The sequence below is a fragment of the Heteronotia binoei genome, chromosome 13 (genome assembly GCF_032191835.1).
Source record: "Heteronotia binoei isolate CCM8104 ecotype False Entrance Well chromosome 13, APGP_CSIRO_Hbin_v1, whole genome shotgun sequence".
In the NCBI taxonomy this organism is placed as follows: domain Eukaryota; kingdom Metazoa; phylum Chordata; class Lepidosauria; order Squamata; family Gekkonidae; genus Heteronotia; species Heteronotia binoei.
Genome location: NC_083235.1, coordinates 21,386,012 through 21,406,315, shown reverse-complemented (window position 1 = coordinate 21,406,315; position 20,304 = coordinate 21,386,012). Strand labels below are relative to the sequence as shown.

The 20,304-nt window shown below is 47.8% G+C and overlaps 1 protein-coding gene across 2 annotated transcripts in view; it reads right to left on the bottom strand.

Moving 5' to 3' along the window:
- The window catches only part of HDAC7 (histone deacetylase 7), a 314,882-nt gene that overhangs the window by 33,914 nt on the left and 260,664 nt on the right, over nt 1–20,304 (bottom strand). For both annotated transcript variants that reach the window (XM_060252701.1, XM_060252700.1), the window contains 8 exons: nt 18,759–18,881; nt 17,553–17,662; nt 15,963–16,085; nt 13,118–13,301; nt 10,394–10,599; nt 8,215–8,406; nt 5,941–6,178; nt 3,050–3,183 (listed from right to left, as the gene is read on the bottom strand). In XM_060252701.1, the coding sequence (XP_060108684.1) occupies nt 3,050–3,183; nt 5,941–6,178; nt 8,215–8,406; nt 10,394–10,599; nt 13,118–13,301; nt 15,963–16,085; nt 17,553–17,662; nt 18,759–18,881 (1,310 nt within the window). The remainder of the gene's footprint in view (nt 1–3,049; nt 3,184–5,940; nt 6,179–8,214; nt 8,407–10,393; nt 10,600–13,117; nt 13,302–15,962; nt 16,086–17,552; nt 17,663–18,758; nt 18,882–20,304) is intronic.

The window sequence follows — 20,304 nt, the reverse complement described above, 5'->3', positions numbered from 1 at the left end:
AGAAACAAATGCTAGAAAAACCCTGATTCACAGTTCAAAGAACTTAAAAGGAGGTGAATGGGGGGTATTCTAAAAGGGGATTTATACAACACAATCTATATGGGGTTTTCACTGTTCTTACAGAAATCCCTGTTCAAAAATTTCTCTTAATGTGCAAATGTGTGGGGGTTTTTTGTGAGACACACATCTGCTCAGCATCTGCAAAACAGGAATCCTCAGAAAATTTGGTACTGACTACAGCATGGGATTTACTGGGACTGAGAATGTGGGTTGCGCAACGGGTACACAGCCTTCTGAATTCATGAGGCTACACTGCAATGCGCAGAGCATCACTGCCCCAGACATAAGAACATAAGGGAAGGCAGGGCTTTTTTTTGTAACAGGAAAAAAGGAAAGGTCCCCTGTGCAAGCACCAGTTGTTTCCGACTCTGGGGTGACATTGCTTTCACAACGTTTTCATGGCAGACTTTTTATGGGGTGGTTTGCCATTGCCTTCTCCAGTCATCTACACTTTCTCCCCAGCAAGCTGGGTACTCATTTTACCAACCTCGGAAGGATGGAAGGCTGAGTCAACCTCGAGCCAGCTACCTGAAAACTTAGCTTCCACCAGGGATCAAACTCAGGTCGTGAGCAGAGCTTAGGACTGCAGTACTGCAGCTTTAACACTCTGCGCCACGGGGCTCTTGATCACACCTACTGATGTAGCCAAATCTTCCAAGAGCTTACAGGGCTTTTCTTACAGGGCCTACTGTAAGCTCTTGGAGGATCAGCTACATCAGGAAGTGTGGCCTAATATGCAAAGCAGTTCCTGCTGCAAAACAAGCCCTGAGGGAAGCCATGTTGGATCAGACCAACAGCCCCTCCAGTCCAACACTCTGTGTCACACACTGGCCTACACCCAAGTGCAATCAGGAGGTCCGCCAGTGGGGCCAGAACCCCAGAAGCCCTCCCAAGTACCAAGAATACAGAGCATCACTGCCCCAGACAATGTTCTATTTATATAGCTTGTGGCTAGTAGCCACTGATGGACCTCTGCTCCATATGTTGATCCAGCTCCTTGCCCTCACCTGCATAACCTGATCTCGTCAACTAAGCAGAGTCGACCCCGGCTAGTATTTGGATGGCCAACCTCCAAGGAATGTCCCAGGGCATGATGTATATATTCTGAAGCAGGGGTGGAATTCTAGCAGGAGCTCCTTTGCATATTAGGCCACGCCTCCCTGATGTAGCCAATCTTCCAAGGGCTTACAGGGCTCTTTTCTGTAAGCTCTTGGAGGATTGGCTACATCAGGGGTGTGTGGCCTAATATGCAAAGGAGCACCTGCTAGAATTCCACCCCTGTTCTGAAGACAGGTACCGTTTTCGCACACAGCTTACCTCGCAGTCACAATCCTTTTTTAAAAAAAATTTATTCAACACCACAGAAAGACGAACATAAAATAAAATTGTATACACACAAAATAGTCAAAAAAATCCTTCTTAAAAATATGTGTACATATATCCTCAAAAACCCCTAAACAAATTGTAACCAAATATTTCGAATTACAACCAAAAGGCCTGCCCAAAACTAACCATATTTACATTAGTAACAGAAATTTATAACTCTCACATTTCAAGAGTGAATTTACATAGCAAGGATCGTTGTCTAACTTTTCAATTATCGGAAACCATTTTGCAATAAACTTTTCATGGGCCGTGTAGGGGTATATAGAATTAAGACCTGATGCAATTTTTTCCATGGCCATATGGTCCCAAATTTTGGAAAACCATCGATCAACACTTAAATAATTAGGGCTTTTCCGTGTGGTAGCTATGACAGATTTCGCTGCTGTCAGCAGAGTTACCAACAATGAGCGATGCCTAGATGGAATTTTCGAATCTAACCAGTTATACAATAATATGAAATCTGGAGTATATGGAATGCGAACACCCGTAATTTCTGACACCTTTTGGATAATACATTTCCAGAAGCTTACGACTTTCTCACATTCTCACCAACAATGGAAAAAAGAAGCTTTCTGGCCACACCCTCTCCAACACAAAGGGGAACAGTCTGGTAAAATACGTGCTAAACGCATAGAAGTATAATACCACCTTAAAAGTATTTTATAATTTAACTGCAAAGTGTTGAGTGAATTGGTGTTAAAAGCTTCTGATGACCATATAGAATCCCAATGGTCTGCATCAAGAATCATATCATAATCTCTATGCCAACAACATAAGAAGGCGGCTGTCTAAAATGATCTACCAATAACATGCGATACAATTTAGAGATAGTATGTTTACTGTTTTGGTTAAAATTCATCACCAATCGTTCAAAATCAGTTTTAGGACATAATTTAGCTGCTAACAACATTGGGGAGTTTAGAAGGTGTGTTAGCTGAGTATACTCAAACCAAGAAGGAAGGCAATTTAGTTTCTTTCTCAGTTCAACCATCGACAAAATTGAGCTCCCAACAATTAATTGAAACAAGAATTTTATTGAGTTTCTGCTCCAAAAACCGTAAGAGTCCTGCTTTGCTGCTGGAACAAACCAGGGTTGCCTCAAAAAGGCAGCAATTAAAGAGATAGGAGGGGCCAATCTCTTGCGATTGTTATCCCATATACTCACTATTGCTTTCAAAAAGGGGCTCTGTAACAGCCAGCTTGGTCTGGATGGCAGTCACAATCCTGTTCCCTCCGCAGCGTCCGGTCGGATTTCGCACCATCTGCGCCGGAGTTACAGGAAGTGCCACAGCTTCGGCGTAGCAAACGTAAACTGGGTTTTAGCGGTTTACGTTTGCTACGCAAAAGCCGCGGCACTTCCTGTAACTCCGGCGCAGATGGTGTGAAATCCGACCGGACGCTGCGGAGGGAACAGGATTGTGACTGCGAGGTTAGCTGTGTGCGAAAACGGTAAGGGATTGGGCTGCCTAGCTGAACAATTTGGACTTTCTTTTTCGTGGCACAGATCTGGAGTTCTGCCCTGCGATTTCCTCCACACGCTTCCTGAAGCGCAGTGGAACAGTCTGTGGCAAATGCCTTTCCCTTTTGGTCGACCACCCCCTACCTCGCATTGGCTGCGTAGTCCACGTTCTTGCAGGCGGGACCAGATGCTCTGGATCCGGCCCGCGTGTTCAGGGTGGTTGCTGTTGTCCCCGCACGTGCACTGATGTTTCAGCATGACAGAGTCGTACACAATCCCTGTGACGAAACCAAAAACCAGAGATCAGGAAGGAACAGGGGCCTCTAAGTTGCTCTCAAAGCTATAGCTTTCTCTAGGCTCGATGACTGGACCACTTTTGACTACATGTGGTGGTGGGAGAGGGAAATCTCTTATGTGAAAACTGAGTTGTTAAAAAGTTCTCCACAGACTGAAGCCAAAGCAAACTAGGGAGAAGAACGTTAATCAAGATTTCTGTGTACAGGGAGGGAACTTATTTGTTTTTAAGATGTGGGCATCATTCAAACACATAATTCACACACACACGCCCAGAAGAGCTGGGGTTCAAGAAGGGCTATAGCAAAGTTAGGACCAATGTTCCCTCTAAGCTGCAGAGTCTTGTGATCAAAAATTCTACTCCGTGAGCTACTGGCATGAAAGTTGTGAGCTCCTGTATAAATCAGTGTGCTGTGGGGTCATCCTTCCTGAGCTAAGACAAAAATGTGTGATCTGGAGGCTAAAAACCTGTGAGCTAGCTCACGCTAACTCAGCTTCGAGGGAACACTGGCTAGGGGGTGAGAGCCAGTTTGGTGTAGTGGTTAAGTGTGCCGACTCTTATCTGGGAGAACCGGGTATGATTCCCCACTCCTTCACTTGCATCTGCTGGAATGGATTAGCCATAGCTATTGCAGGAGTTGTCCTTGAAAGGGCAGCTTCTGTGAGAGCCCTCTCAGCCCCACCCACCCTCACAGGGCGTCTGTTGCGGGGGGAGATGATATAGGAGGTTGTAAGCCACTCTGAGTCTCTGATTCAGAGAGAAGGGCAGGGTATAAATCTGCAGTCGTCTTCTTCTTCAAGAAGGGATCTAGCAAGCTTAAGATTGTCTACGCTGACTGGCAGTGGCTCTCCAGGATCCCAGGCCAAGGTCTTTTAAAATACCTAGTAATGGTAGAGCTGCTGGGGGTTGAGTCTGGGTCTTTCCACAAGCAAAGCAGATGCTCTAGCTCAGGGGTGTTGAACTCATTTGCTATGAGGGTCAGATCTTGACTTTGTCAGGCCAGGCCATGTGTGTCATAAAATGTAATGCCAGGTCAGGGAGATATAAACTTTATAAAGGACACAGACAAATATATACACAAAGCCTAATCCACCTCACCGGCTTGCTGAGCCTCAGTCAACAGAAGGAAGAGAGGCTTGGCTCAGCAGCTCTGCTGTGCAACTGAGAGAGCTAGTTCTCCTTCCCCCACTTGCTCCCCAAGGGAGGAGCTTTGCTCTGTTGCTTCTGTGTGATTGAGCAAGCCTGGCAAGGCAAGTTGTGATGCAGAAGGAAGCAAGTTAGGAAGAAAGAAGCAGACAACAGTGAGTTGCTCATGGGCCTGATAAGAGCCCTCCAGGGGCTTGATTTGGCCTCCGGGCTGCATGTTTGACACCTCGGCTTTGGCTTGAATGATCTTGAATGAAGCTGCTTCACATGGAGTGAGACCACTGGTCTTATCAGGATCATGACTGTCTAAGACGGACTGCAGCCAGACTTGCCAGGCCAATGCGCTGGAAGGGGGATTTTGGGGGGCGTTCCAGGAGTGGGTGGGGATGTCGCACATCCGTGGTGTCCCGGGAGTGACACTCTGCTTTTTGGGCAAAATTTGATGGTTAAAATTGGCCTCACACCATATAAGTTTTGCCCCCAAAGCACACTGACATCACTTCCGGGTGACGCCAGTGTGTCACATGTGGCCTCACTGTTTAGTGGGTGGAGGGGGAATTTCCTCCTGCTGGCCACTTGGCCAGAGGTGGGCAGGAGCCCACAAAGGTGGGCGATCACCTGGGGAAAGGTATCCCTAACAGCAGCTCTCCAGGGTCTCAGGCAGAGAACTTTCACACCCCCAACTGCCAGCTCCTTTCCACTGGAGATGCCAGGGTTTGAACCTGGGACCTTCTGCGTGCCACGCAGATGTTCTGCCACTCAACCATGGCTCCCATCCCCTACTATGCATCACAGAAGGGGATGGATTTTTGGCGGCAGTTCTGTGAAATGTCCCAATCCACCCTGAACTATTTGCCTCTACCAGCAGCCAGTATCATAATGCCCCTGTATAAATCAGTGGTGCAGCCTCATTTGGAGTGCTATGTACAGTTCTGGTCACCGTACCTCAAAAAAGATATTACAGCATTGGAAAAAGTGCAGAAAAGGTGCAACTAGAATGATTATTATAGCACTGGAACACTTTCCTTATGAAGAAAGGTTAAAACGCTTGGGGCTCTTTAGCTTGCAGAAATGTCGACTGAGGGGTGACATGATAGAGGTTTACAAGGAGCTGGGGATGTTTAGCCTGGAGAGGAGGCGGGTGAGAGGTGATAAGATCACCATCTTCAAGTACTTGAAGGGCTGTCATATAGAGGAGGGTGTGGAATTGTTTTCTGTGGCCCAAGAAAGTAGGACCAGAACTAATGGGTTGAAATTAAATCAAAAGAATTTCCATCTCAACATTAGGAAGAACTTCCTGACCATTAGAGTGGTTCCTCAGGGGAACAGGCTTCCTCGGGAGGTGGTGGGCTCTCCTTCCTTGGAGGTTTTTAAACAGAGGCTAGATGGCCATCTGACAGCAATGAAGATCCTGTGAATATAGGGGGAGGTATTTGAGAGCTTCCTGCATTGTGCAGGGGGTTGGACTAGATGACCCTGGAGGTCCCTTCCAACTCTATGATTCTAAGATTATGCATGGGATAGAGAAGCCATTGGCCTGATCCAACATGGCTTCTCTTATGTTCTGATGCATGGAAGGAAGCAGACGCCTTACCTGTGGTGAAGCGCGGCTTGGTGGCTTGTTCTTGCACCTGCAGCGGAACGGTCTTGGAAGAGGAGTCCTGGGACGGCAGGGGGGCTGTAGTGGCCGTGGGCAATGACCTGGCCCGGAAGAGTGGCCGGTGCCCTCCACGGGTAGTCGAGGCCAGCAGCGTGTCAGCGGGAGGCTGTCTGCGGAGGAGCTGGTGCTGCTGCAGGGACTGCTGCTGTTCCCACAGGTATTGCTGTGCCCGCTAAGGGAGACAAGGTGAAGCTTGCGTCAGCCGCAGAACCTTTCCGGTCCACTCGCTTCTCTCAAAACAAAACGGGGAGATGCTCCCGAAATGCAGAGCCTCCTTTGAGGTCCACGTCTTGGTGTCTGCTGCCCCCTAGTGCGCTGGCGTGGGATAGCTACAAGCTCCTTGGATTGCACAAATGGGAAATCTACTCTTGTCAAAAGGATATGAAACGGTTCTGGAATCTTGAGTGCGAACTGGAAGAAGCTAAGGAAACATCGAGCAAAACAGGCTCAAGATATCGGTGAAAATACACCAAGCTGCGTTTAAAAATATTCGTGGGAAAAGAAGGAATGAGAGGAGGGCAGGAAGTTAGTTCCCATGGCTCTTTCTTATACGCCCAGGGAAATGCTGATCGCCTATTTGAGGTCAGGCAGCAATTCTTCTCCAGGCCAGGGATACTGGAGACTTTTGCCATCTAGGCATGGAGCAGGGGTCATGGGCAATGCTCCCTCTAAGCTGCAGAGTCTTGTGAGCAAAAATTCTGCATTGTGAGCTACTGGCATTAAAACCATGAGCTGTTGCATAAATTAATTTGCTCTGGGGCCATCCTTCCTGAGTTAGAATACAAATGTGTGAGCCAGAGGCTAAAAAACTGTGAGCTAGTTCACGCTAACTCAGCTTAGAGGGAACACTGGTCACTGGGGATGTGACTGTGTGTGTGTGTGAGGTATTTAGGAAGTTTCTGCATTCTGCACTGACCTAGATGACCCCAAAGGTCCCATATAACTCTATGCTTCTATGACTTTTCATAAAATGTGGATGACAGAGAAAATTGTCTTGCGATGTTCACAACGTTACAGCACTCTCAGCTTTCTAAAGATAAAAATGACAATCCACTTCATTGAAAATGTCAAAAATGCCTCCTTGCAAAAAAAAAAAAAAGGGGGGGGGGACATGCGTAAAAGGTAAAGGTAGTTCCCTGCGCAAGCACCAGTCATTTCCGACTCTGGGGTGACGTCGCATCGCGACGTTTTCACGGCAGACTTTTTATGGGGTGGTTTGCCATTGCCTTCCCTAGTCATCTACTTTCCCCCCAGCAAGCTGGGTACTCGTTTTACCGGCCTCAGAAGGATGGAAGGCTGAGTCAACCTGAGCCGGCTACCTGAACCCAGCTTCCGCCGGGATCGAACTCAGGTTGTGAGAAGAGAGCTCGGATTGCAGTACTGCAGCTTTATCACTCTGCGCCACGGGGCTCTTCCTGGAACATGTGTAGATAGTTACAAAAGGGAGAGGCATGTTTTCTTTAAAAAAAAAATGTAAAAACCCACCTTAAGGAAAAGACACTCTGCACATGTTCATGAAACACATTTTTTTTTGGGGGGGGGAGCAGAGGCTGTTACTTGGACTCCTGCTGCTGATGCCATCTGAATGAACACTGTCCCAAAGAAACAAGTTATTTGTGAAATAGTGTTCTGTGCTGATTTTAAAGCTGCATGAGATTTTGGGTGCTGCTCAATGCAAAGGGTTTGCCAGAAGATGGAGCTCCTATGCCTTCCAGAAGATGGGACCACAGCGTCTGGAACAAAATGGTGGAAGCTACTGCCACCACCATCAAAAGATGTCCAAATGGAGTCAGGGCTGTAGGCCTCAAGGGGCTGTACAAAAACGGAGACTATATACTGAGCAACTGTCTCATCCCGAGCTAGCTCAGTGGTATCACGACCAGGGATGTTCATGAACCGCATTTTTGTGGTTAAGTTAGCGGTTGAATCACAAACGGAAATGCCAGTAGGTAGGGCTTTTTTTTGTAGCAGGAACTCCTTTGCATATTACTCCACACACCCTTTATGTACCAAACCTCCAAAAGCTTACAGTGCTCTTAGCACATGGCCTACTGTAAGCTCCAGGAGGATGGGCTACATCAGGGGTGGTGTGGCCTAACACGCCAAGAAGTTCCTGCCACAAAAACAGTCCTGCCAGAATGCAACTTAGGTATGCAACGCTTCCACCTCCTAACGAATTCTCCAATCCCTAATGGACACTTGTGGTACCTGCTGAAGGACATGTTCCTCTTGCGCCTGACCCAGCCGGGGACTCCTTTCAGCCTCTTTGGCGCTGCCTGGTGGCGAAGCCTCTGCCTGGCCCTGGGGCAGGTCCACCTGATCGTCCCCTGCCTCGGATTCCATATCTTCTGAAGAGGGGATCTGCTGCAGCCGCGGTTTCTCGCTGGACTTGGCCATGCGCTGCGGGAAGGAGGTGGGCGGGTGAGACTGAGTCGCAGGAGACTGGAAACGTTCAAGCAACCACAGCAGGGTACAGCCAAACAAGGCAACTGGCCACAGATTATTAACATTTCAATGATTCACAGGTTTGTAATTATTCTGTTTATTCTATGCCTGCTAGTCCTGGAGAGGCTGTCCCGCACCTGAACACTTGATGTCTGGTTCTAGCTGTTTCATTCATAGCATTCCTGGTCATTTCATAGAAAAAGAGGTGCTGGAGCTCATTAACACAACTCATTTGCATATGCAAACAGCTTGACATCACCGGAAAGTGGACTAAATTATATTAGCTCAGGATCTGACTCTTTTCTGTTGGGATTACAAATGGAAAAAGAAGATAGAACTGTAATTTGGTACTTGCTTTCAGCTGCTAGGACATTATATGCGCAGTTGTGGAAGCAAGAAAAAATACCAGAGAAATAGAATTGGATTATAAAAGTTATGACATGGAGTGAAATGGACAAATTAACAAGAATATTAAGAGACTATGATTTAGAAGTCTTTAAGACGGAGTGGAAAAGGTTTAGAAGATATGTAGAAAAAGAGTGGGAAATAAAAGGACATTGGACAATTTTTGATAATGATTAAGTTTTAGAAAGAAGAATATAAATTTTTGTTTTAATAGTTAAGGGTACCTTTAAATATTAGCATTTTAAGTAAATAACACAGGCGGGGGTCAAGTAACGGGGGGAGGGGTGGGTAGAATGTAATATATGGGATAGATAAATGAAGTTATTAAAGATGTAAGAAATAGATTACCATATGTTACCAATAAAAATTGTTTTATACAAGGATCTGACTCTTCTTGAATTATTATTGTCCTAATAAAACCTTACTCCCATCATACTTTTAAAATTACTTTCTCCTATGTGGCCACATAGCTGGCAGTCGTCACGGCCAAATACTTGCTTCTGGGCTCCATTGTTCAAACCTCCTGTGAGAATTTTTGCTGAACTCTTAAGATTTGATGAACTTTCTAATATTTCTCCCCACAAAGAAATGGGATAGTGACCTAAACATATCAAGCAGACAGATGGAAATCTTCCTCATGCCTCTGTGGCCAAAGAGGAGAAAATCATTTCAAAAGTATGATGGGAGTAAGGTTTTATGAGGACAATTCTAATTCAAGAATTATTTTAAGACTGACGCTGAAGTGATATAATTTAGTCCACCTTCCAGTGATATCAGGGGTGTGTGGCATAGGCAAATTAGTGATGCAAATGAGTTGTGCTAATGAACTCCGGCACCTCTTTTTCTACAAAATGCCCCCTGCTCAAGGATCAACCCGTGTGCACAATACAGCTGGCGGGAAAATGGCCACCTGAATCCTGCATTCCTTAAGAACGTAAGAGAAGCCATGTTGGATCAGGCCAATGGCCCATCCAGTCCAACACTCTGTGTCACACATTGGCCAAAGAAACCAGGCGCCATCAGGAGGTCCATCAGTGGGGCCAGGACACTAGAAGCCCTCCCACTGTGACCCCCTCAAGCACCAAGAATAAAGAGCATCACTTCCCCAGACAGAGAGTTCCAACAATACGCTGTGGCTAATAGCCACTGATAGACCTCTGCTCCATGTGTATATCCAATCCCCTCTTGAAGCTATGTATGCTTGTAGCCGCCACCACCTCCTGTGGCAGTGAATTCCAGGTGTTAATCATCCTTTGGGTGAAGAAGCACTCCCTTTTATCTGTTCTAACCTGACTGCTCAGCAATTTCATTGAATGTCCACGAGTTCTTGTATTGTGAGAAAGGGAGAAAAGTACTTATTTCTCTACTTTCTCTATCCCATGCATAACCTTGCACCTGGCCCCCGTGACCTGTTAACACCTGGCCCCTGTGATGCTGCATGGAAGATACACTGTCCTTCGGGATTGTGCGCAGGAGTCCACATGTTCTCTCCCCCCTCCAGCCCGCCAATGACCGAAGAAACCAAACCGGCCCCTACCTTGCCCAGTTGCGTCTGCTGCTTCAGCCGCTCGAGGAAGAGGGTGTGGTGCTGCTGGTAGGCCAGCTGTTGCTGCAGAGTTCTGGGGCTGGTGGGCAGGGGCTCAGAGCGTGTCCGCCCCAAAGGTTTGTGGTGGGCCGGCATCGGCAGCCGCTCCGGGGGAAGCAATGGGCTGAAGTGCAAGGGGACTGCTCCCAGCCCTGGAACTGCACGGGGAGAAGAGAAATGGAGGAATGGAAGCCTGAATACACTGGCACACCAGGCAACGCAGGAAGACAGAGACACCCTTTGAATCCAGAATGCGAAAGCTGCTCTCACACATTCTGGCCCAGCCCTTTGTCTTAGGATTAATTATAATTATTGTATGGCATTGTGTGTAGTAAAGCCAGGAGATCCTAAGACTGTCTGGCACCCGCACGTTTTAGCTCTTTTAGGAAGAAGAAGAAGAAATTGGATATACCCCGCCCTTCACTCCGAATCTCAGGGCAGTTTACAATCTCCTTTACCTTCCTCCCCCACAACAGACACCCTGTAGATGGGGCTGAGAGAGCTCTCAAAGAAGCTACCCTCTCAAGGACAGCTCTGCGAGAGCTTTGACTGACCCAAAGCCATTCCAGCAGCTGCTAGCGAAGGAGTGGGGAATTAAAACCTGGTTCTCCCAGATAAGAGTCCGTGCACTTAACCACTACACCAAACTGGCTCTCTGCAGAGCCTTGTGAGCACCTGGCAAACTTGCAGGCACAGTGGGGATCTGAACACAGCTCTCCCATCTCCTAGTCCAGCACTCAAACCACAACACTAGACTGGCTCTGTGGGACTGAAAGGAAACCAAAGTCCACTTCCTAGACCTAAATTTTCATCCTAACCAATGCAAACATTGGGTTTCCTTTACAGGTGAGGGAACTACAAAACAAAGAGATGCCAAGTGGCGCTTTGTGAGAACAATTCAATTTTTCAAGTTCCTAGTCCTCAAGATATATTTTTTTAAAATGATGACTTTCTGCTGATTCCCCGGAATCACAGAGGTCTGAGTGGGTATTTGAACACACCATCTGACACAGCAATATGTCCCCACAGCTCTTGTCCTTCTTGCTGTTTCTCACCAACAATACATGACAAGATTTAAAAGGATCAGGCAGGAAGCGATATCACACCTCCTGTGGCCAAATTCTTGTCCATTATACTATCTCTGAGACACTCTCCTGCTAAGTGTTAATATGACAATTTTCTGATTTTACTAGTGGCTCAATTTTCTTTTATCATTCTGTCATTGTTATTGATATTTGCAGGGGTGGAATTCTAGCAGGAGTTCCTTTGCATATTAGACCACAAACCTCTGATGTAGCCAATCCTCCACGAGCTTAAAGGACTTTTCTTACAGGGCCTACTGTAAGATCCTGGAGGATTGGCTACATCAGGGGTGTGTGGCCTTATATGCAAAGGAATTCGTGCTACAAAAAAAAAGCCCTGTCTGGGTGGAAGTAAGAACTGAGTGACTTAGCTTGTGTAGCTGCACACTTCTTCGGAGAGCCAGTTTGGTGTAGTGGTTAAGTGTGCGGACTCTTATCTGGGAGAACCGGGTTTGATTCCCTACTCCTCCACTTGCAGTTGCTGGAATGGCCTTGGGTCAGCCATAGCTCTGGCAGAGGTTGTCCTTGAAAGGGCAGCTTCTGTGAGAGCTCTCTCAGCCCCATCCACCTCAGAGGGTGTCTGTTGTGGGGGAAGGAGATAAAGGAGATCGTGAGCCGCTCTGAGACTGATTCAGAGAGAAGAGCGGGGTATAAATCTGCAGTCGTTGTCTTCTTCCTGCTACAAAAAGAAAGCCCTGAACATAACCCTCACTCGGCTCTTGTATCTTGCCTTAGAACTTGACCCTCTGCTTCCTGGCTGAACTGCAGAATCTTTTTACATTGCATGTACTCAAGTTTGTCACACTCAAGGAAAAATTAATTTTGCTGCCTCCGTTCCCCGCCTCGTTATATAAAGGAGGAACTCTGTATTCCCTTCCCCACCCCCACGCACAACTCCTTTCTCCTGTTGCAAAAGCAAGAGGACAAAGAGAAAGAACTTCGGGAAGGGGTCAGAGGTGCAGAGTACCCTGGTACCTTAAGAGCCCCCTCCCCCCACCCCCGCCGCCCACTGGAAGCTGACATATGTCATGCAGGTTCAATTCTGTTTGTGCTAAAGCTACTCATACAGTTTAACTAGCTAACTAACTAAAAAAAGAAAGAAAGCTGGCCTTGTCTTTGATGTTTTGCGCTCCTTCCTACAATTGTCACCAATTTAGGGAGGAAGTGTTTCCAACTATTTTATTTTCCTGTTTTGAACTCAGCTGATAGGGAGTCTCATGGTGAACGCTTACAAGAAAGAACCAGCAGGTAGTAGTAGCAGCTAGGCTGGGGTTTTTTTTCCCCTGGAGAAGGGCACTGAGACAAGCTAGACACAACCTGTATGTTACCTGAACCCAGATTCCACTGGGATCAAACTCAGGTCGTGAGCAGAGCTTGGACTGCAGTACCTCCCACCCTGCCACAAATTTGTTGGTCTTTAAGGTGCCACTGGAATCCTGCTCTTATCATGTTGTGCTCCAGTATCTCACTGATGTTATGATCGCCCTGGTCCTTCTCGGAGTAAAACTGCTGTTTTCTTTTGTCCATGTGAAAAAGGACCCACAATGCGTTTGCAGTGACCCATTTCCCTCCGATGATGGGAGGCGGTACACACCGGTCACGAGAGGGGCGTGGCTGAGCGAAGGTTCCAGAATGATCACCGGCTGGAGGCGAGTGGACAGGGGGCTCCCCGGCTCATGTTGCTCCAGGTTGGTTGGCAAGAACATGGGCGCGTGGGTGCTGGTCAGGACGGGCACCTTGTGTGCCAAGCCTGGGAGTGTCCGATGGTCTCCATCTCCCTGCAGGGAGGAGGGAAGGGAACAGGTTAAGGAGCATCTTCCTGAGTTCCAGAGTGCCCAGTTCCAAAACGTGCGAGGTGAACACAAAATGCTATCGTCTCTTTCCGCACTTATCAAAGAACAGGGGTTCCAAATCTGGTGCCCATGGGTGCCATGGCACCCACCACAACTTTACCTGGTTCTCACCAAGTGTTTTTTTTAAAGTGAGGGAGACCAGAGGTGCCACTTGCCCAGCAGGGCTTCTGATTGACCGTTAGATTGGCCGATTGAGTGGGCAGATAAAAATAACATTATTCCACAGTGGCAGCTGCCATCACAGTGTTGCCTTTATTCTCTCTCACTTCTCCTTCCCAGTGTATTTTTAAAATTTCCCCTTTCTTTCCTCCACTTCGACTTCCTCTGTGTACATGGCTCCACCTTCTGCAGCAGCCATTTTGTGCCTAGCTCTGCTTTCTGTGGTGGCCATTTTGTGGTTGCATTTGCCAGCGTGTACTGGCATTCCAAAGGTGCCCATAGGCTCCAAAAAGTTGAGGATTTCTGCTTTAGAGACAGACAAGAGATATTTAAAAAATCCTTTCCCTCCCAAAGTTCTGACGGCAGCTGATACAGATTCTAGTTCATAGTGTATACTGGGGTCCCCCACCCTTTTTGAGCCTGTCAGGCGCCTTTGGAATTTTGACACAGCATGGAAGGCATAGCCACAAAATGGCTGCCAAAGAAGGTGGAGCCAGCTGCAGCTTACCTTCAGTCACACAGCGAAGGACCTAGTGCTGTAGTGACAGCCCAATGCTGAGGCAATATTTTTAAAAAGCTGGACTGCCAATCAAGTCTCCAATAGCCAATCAAAATCCTTGCTGCGCAAAAGCCCCATGTAGCCCTGCCCACTTTCCAAAAAACACTTGGTAGGTACCAGGAAAGGTGCCAGTGGGCATCATGGTGCCCTCCAAGCACTGTGCTAACCCCTGATGAGTACATGCATTCCACTTTTATATTTGGTCAACAGATTTACCAGATTTTCACACCATAAAAAAAACCCCACCTGTTCATCAGAAACCAAAGCAGGAAAAAATAAATAGCTCTTAAAAGAACTGTTTCCAGCTCATGACTGAATTGTGATTGAAACTGTCATTCTAATTAGATACTAAAGGGGACACTCTTTGTGAAATCAGTCTTGACTCATATAGTGTAAGAATCCAGTCCTAATATATTGGATCAAAGGTCCATTAACTGTGACATCCTGCAGCTAACCAGGTGTCACCAGCAGGCCTACAAAGCAGGGCATGGAGGCTAAACCTCCCTCCCATTCTTGCCTTAGCAACTAGGTATTCATAGAATCTCAGAACTGAAAGGGACCCCCAAGGTCATCTAGTCTAACCCTCTACACAATGCAGGAAATTCACAAATACCTCCCCCCTACCCAGGGGTTGTTTTGTAGAAAAACAGGTGGTGGAGCTCATCCAGGATTGTTATGCAGCTGCACCTGCTATTCAATGGACAAGGAGGTGAAACTCTCAGGAGGAGGAGGTGGAACTCTCAGAAAGGTTCAGGAGCTGCTCTTCTGTGAGCTCCCACTGAATCCAAGGCCTGCCCCTACCACACACCACCATGCTCCATATCCAGAAGATGGCAAAAAGCCTTCCAGGATCCCTGGCCAAACTGGCCTGGAGAAAATTGCTGCCCAACCCCAAAGTGGTGATCAGCATTTCCCAGAGGGCGTACGAAAGGGCCATGGGAACTGAGCACTGATGCAGTCCTTCCTGCCCTCCTTCCCATGAACTGCCCAAGTCCTCTGAATCAGCATCGCTGTCAGATGACCATTTAGCCTCAGTTTAAAAACCTCCCAAGGAAGGAGAGCCCACCGCCTCCCGAGGAAGCCTGTTCAGGGGTCTGTTGATTCTGAACACAGAGGCCCCTTTAGCTGCCAGGCCTGATAACAACTAACGGGCCTATCCTCCATGACTGTTTCTAATTCCCCCTGATCGGCTCGTGAAAGTAAGCACCCCCACTGCATCTGGGGGTGATGAGCCCCCCATGTGAATGATGCACTGTGTGCAGAAGTGCTTTCTTCTGTCTGTTTCATCCAGGGCTTGTTTTGTAGCAGGAGCTCCTTTCCATATTAGGCCACACACCCCTGATGTAGCCAATCCTCCTGGAGCTTACAGGGCTCCTGGAGAGTCAGTTTGGTGTAGTGCTTAAGTGCGTGGACTCTTATCTGGGAGAACCGGGTTTGATTCCCCACTCCTCCACTTGCAGCTGCAGGAATGGCCTTGGGTCAGCCATAGCTCTCACAGAGTTGTCCTTGAAAGGGCAGCTTCTGTCAGAGCTCTCTCAGCCCCATCCACCTTACAGGGTGTCTGTTGTGGGGGGGGGGGGAGGTAAAGGAGATTGTGACCGCTCATAGACTCTGAGCTTCAGAGTACAGGGCAGGACATAAATCCAATATCATCATCTTCTTCTTCTTCTTCTTCTTCTATGTCAGGGGTGTGTGGCCTAATATGCAAAGAAGTTCCTGCTACAAAAAGAGCCCTGCTTTCCTCCATCCCCGGCCTGCCAGTGAAACTCTGTAAGAGATGAAGACCAGGTTGCCCGTAAACCAAACATGTGGGATAAAAAAAGGGGCCCAACATCCCTCTCCTCCTGTTGGTGCCCTTTCAAACCTACCCTGGTGGATGCCGTGGAAGGGGCCGGCAGTCCCAGGGTGAGAGCCGGGAGGGAACCGGTGGTCTGGAGAGCAAACTGGGCCAAGGAGCTTTCCTGCATTCTCAGGCGCTGAGCTAGAGGGGTCTGCTCCAAGGAAAGAAAAGCAAAAGTCAAGTCCAGTGGTTTCCACATGCCACAGCATCAGGGAATTCGTCAAGGGGGTGTCAAAAGCATCCATGGATGGACCATTTATGCCTCATTTGCTTTGGGGATTTCTGGCATTGGGGGAAGTCCAATTCCTTAGGAGATCCAGGTCTCCACTTTGCAAACCCCTTCCATGGGGGAGGGTAGTTTCTTCTCCCCCACGCCCATGACTCCTTTTCAAGGCGGTCCTTCGTTTTGTAGGCATGCAGGCGAGATAAAAATTATGCTGGCAGGATGCAACGGACTAAAAAGATGGGAGTGGGGGGTGGGGGGGCGGAGAATCAAGAATTGGTAGGCTTAGACAGATTCCTCACTGGCAACTGTTCCACCCCCACACTTCTCCTTGCGCCAACTCAAGCCACCAGGAACTCTGCGGCACTTCTTGCCTTGTGGCGCCTTCCCACTCCTGTCGTGGCAACCGGAACTCCAGAAAACCAACATCTTGTTGCCGCGATGGGAATGGGAAGGACCCGTGGAGCAACTGGTGGGGAATCCATCGCTTGAGCTGGAGCAAGGAGAAGCCTGGGGGGGGGGGGGCGGGGGGAGCCAATGCCGGTGAGGACTCAGTCAGAAAGAAGAAAAGAGCAAGGACTGGTTCACCAAAAGTTCTTCCAGAAGAACATTCCCTGCAGCAGCTGCTGCTGCTGCTCTGGTGGATGGAAGAGAACTAAATGAGAAAATGAGACACTTTCCCCCTGTGGGTGGGTGTATTTTGCATGCGAAAGGGCTGACTGATTTTGCCCCTAAGTGTTTAGGGCTAGAAAGCTCTGTAAAAAGACCATAAAGAAGAACGCAAGAACAATATATAGTGTTGGATCCAGGGCTGGCCCCAGACTGTCTGGCACACTTGGCAAGGCTAACTTCTGGTGCCCCCCCCCCGCCCCGCAGTGATGACGTCACCGCGTCACACGGGGGGCACCCAATTCATCTTCCCCGGAAGGCTGGCGCCCAAGGCAATTGCCTAGTTTGCCTAGTGGCAGGGCCAGCCCCGGTTGGATCCCATGGAAGTTTTCCAAGGACAGAAGGGGGAGAGGCGATTTTCACTGATTCCTCCCTTCCTCTGCAAGCTATCAACTCTGCCTACCTGTTTCCTTTCCCCCCAGGAACAGCATTTGCTGCCTGGCCTGGTAAATGTCCACAAGCATTATTGGGTCACAGTATTTTCTATTAGCCTATATTAGACCGGAAGTAGCCATACTGGCTTTCTGTGACAGATTAAGACTTCTGGTACACAAAAGATTCTGTACCTGGTCGCCTAGATGTGTTTCTGACCCACCGTAGGTGACCAGCTGAGTAACGGCTGGCACAACTGTTAATGATTTGCTGAGTCCATTGAGCCAATCATAGATCTGTATCTCCTCTCTGTGGTCTTATTGTGTGTGTGTGTGGGCGGGGGGAGCTCCATACCTCTTGCGTGAGTCCTGATGCAGCCGGCAAGGCTCCGTGTTCTGGCACCAGGCTGTCGTTGGGTGAACTGCACCCAGACACTGGGGTGCTGCTGCTGCTGGGAGATGAGTCTGCAAGGGACACGGGGGGGAAAAAACAGCCTTGGATACAGGAGGAGCAAAAAGCAAAAATGCGAAATAGAAACGGCCACGTATAAAGTTGTGAAAGAAGCTTGGAAGAAGACTGCAAAAATGGATCTTGAAACAGTCATGTGTGCATGGCTCAAGCTGGGCATATGCTATTCTTCCACGCTTCTATGGGGTTGCTAGGCAAATTCAAACACACACACTAAATAAAGCACTTCCAATGCACTTTGAAACTGGATTTTACCACGTGGAATGGCAAAATCCACCTGCAAATGGTCACTGAAGTGGATTCAAACTGCATTAGTTAGCACAGGGGTGGCCAAACTGTGGCTTGAGAGCCACATGTGGCTCTTTCACACATCTTGTGCGGCTCTTGAAGCCCCCACCAACCCAACGGATGGCTTGAGGAAATGCATTTAAAGTTGCTTTCTTTCCACCTCTCTCCTCTCTCCCCATCTCTTTGTCTTCCTTCTTTCCCATCATTCCTTCCTTCCCATCCATCCATCCCTCAGACATCTGGGGTTGATGTCTTGTGGCTTTCAAACGTCTGACATTTATTCTATGCTGCTCTTATATTAAATAAGTTTGGCCACCCCTGAAAAGGAATCTGAGGTAATTCTATTGCTTTCCCCTCCCCTTCTCCTAAAGCAATTCACGCCAACACGTTCTTTTCAGAACTCACAGACACACACGCAATAAGCTTATTGTTTCTTCTTTAGAAGGGCTCAATATTTTGTGATTTGGTGGGTAAGGCAGGGCGATGTAACAAGTTATTGGCTATTTAGAGCAAGGGAACTTTGTTTTAAAACAGGTACAGTTTCACACACAGCTGTACTGAACTGACAGGGTGTGTCTCTCAGAGAAAGGGAAATAATGGTTTAATTTGGAATGCCTCCTTACACCTAAGAAGAACGTCAGAATTGTTACAAACATAAAAAAAGCAAAAGTAAAAACTTTTCTCCTTGTGCTGACAAGGCCCTGCTAGACTACCACTCCCTGGCTCCACCAGACAAGGGATACAACACCTGCTTTCAGGATGCCCAACATTTCCCCCACAAGCCCTTCCAAAGCGCCCTCTTACCGATGGCTTCCGTTGGCCGCCTCTTCAAAGAGGGAGGGGCACTCTCCTTCCGGGTCAGGGGATTCTTGCGCCGCTCGCCTGCCTTCTTGGTCTTATAGCGCAACTTGAGGTTGGGCTCCGAGGCTGAAGAAGATACAGACAAGAAGGTTAGGACCGCTATGCTGATCAGGCCAGAGGTCCTTCTAGCTCTCCGTCCTGTTCTCAGGGATTTGTTTGGAGGTGGTTGGATGCTCAGAGATCCACAAGACTTTTTGTCAGCTGGTCTGAGGTAAGCGAATCTTTAACTCAAAGCAGAATGTGAAGATGAGGGAGATCCTTCACCAACGTTCCCTCTAAGCTGCAGAGTCTTGTGAGCTACTGGCATTAAAGTTGTGAGCTGCTGCATAAATTAGTTTGCTCTGGGGCCATTTTTCCTGAGCTGAGACAAAAATGTGTGAGCCGGAGCCTAAAAAATTGTGAGCTAGCTCTCACTAACTCAGCTTAGAGGGAACATTGTCCTTCACCCTCTTCTGGGCTCAGCAGAGCTTCAGCTGCTCAAAGTTAGTACTGTCTACTCTGATTTATGGCGGCTCATCAGGGCCTCAGGCCGAGGTCTTTCCCATTACCTCCTGCCTGGGCCTTTTAACTGGAGATGCCAGGGATCAAACCTGGGACCTTCCGCATGCCAGGCAGATGGTCTACAGCTTATCCCTCGAACAGATAACCCAGAGCCTGCTCCCATGTTTGACACCAAGCGGAAAAAAATACACCCAGGCAGTTGCTAGCTTTTCAACCTGCTTTTCTGTCTGTGCCTCTTACAGGACCTCCAACATGCAGGGAAACGGGTGGATGATCCCGCTGTGAAAGATGTAGGAGCAGGACTGCACAATTTATTTATTTATTTATTTATGCGTGGACTCTTATCTGGGAGAACCAGGTTTGATTCCCCACTCCTCCAATTGCACCTGCTGGAATGGCCTTGGGTCAGCCATAAGTTTCGTAGGAGTTGTCCCTGAAAGGGCAGCTGCTGTGAGAGCCCTCTCAGCCCCACCCACCTCACAGGGTGTCTGTTGTGGGGGGGGAAGATATAGGAGATTGTAAGCCGCTCTGAGTCTCTGATTCAGAGAGAAGGGCAGGGTATAAATCTGCAATTCTTCTTCTTCTTTATTCATTTTATCAGATTTATATTCCACCCTCCCCTGACAGGCTCAGGGCAGCTAACCGTAACGAAATAAACAACATAAAACATTAAAAACAAATTATGCAATACAATCAATCATACAGTTTACAATCATTAAAACCAAGATGTGCATTTCTGATTACTTGGAAGTTCTTGATTCAGTTATGATGATTCAGTGGGATTATCGGTGCCGTGGAGTAATATTTTATTTTCAAATTTATTTTTTAAATATCTTATGTTTCATCTATTTAGGTCCATCTTGATTTTCACAATTTTTATGTGGTTGTTGTTGGCCTGCATTGTGCTGTGTATTTGGTCATGAACCGTAATAAAGCAAACTGAACTAGCTACCTCCCTTCAGCTGCTAAAAGTGAGTTTAAATAATTC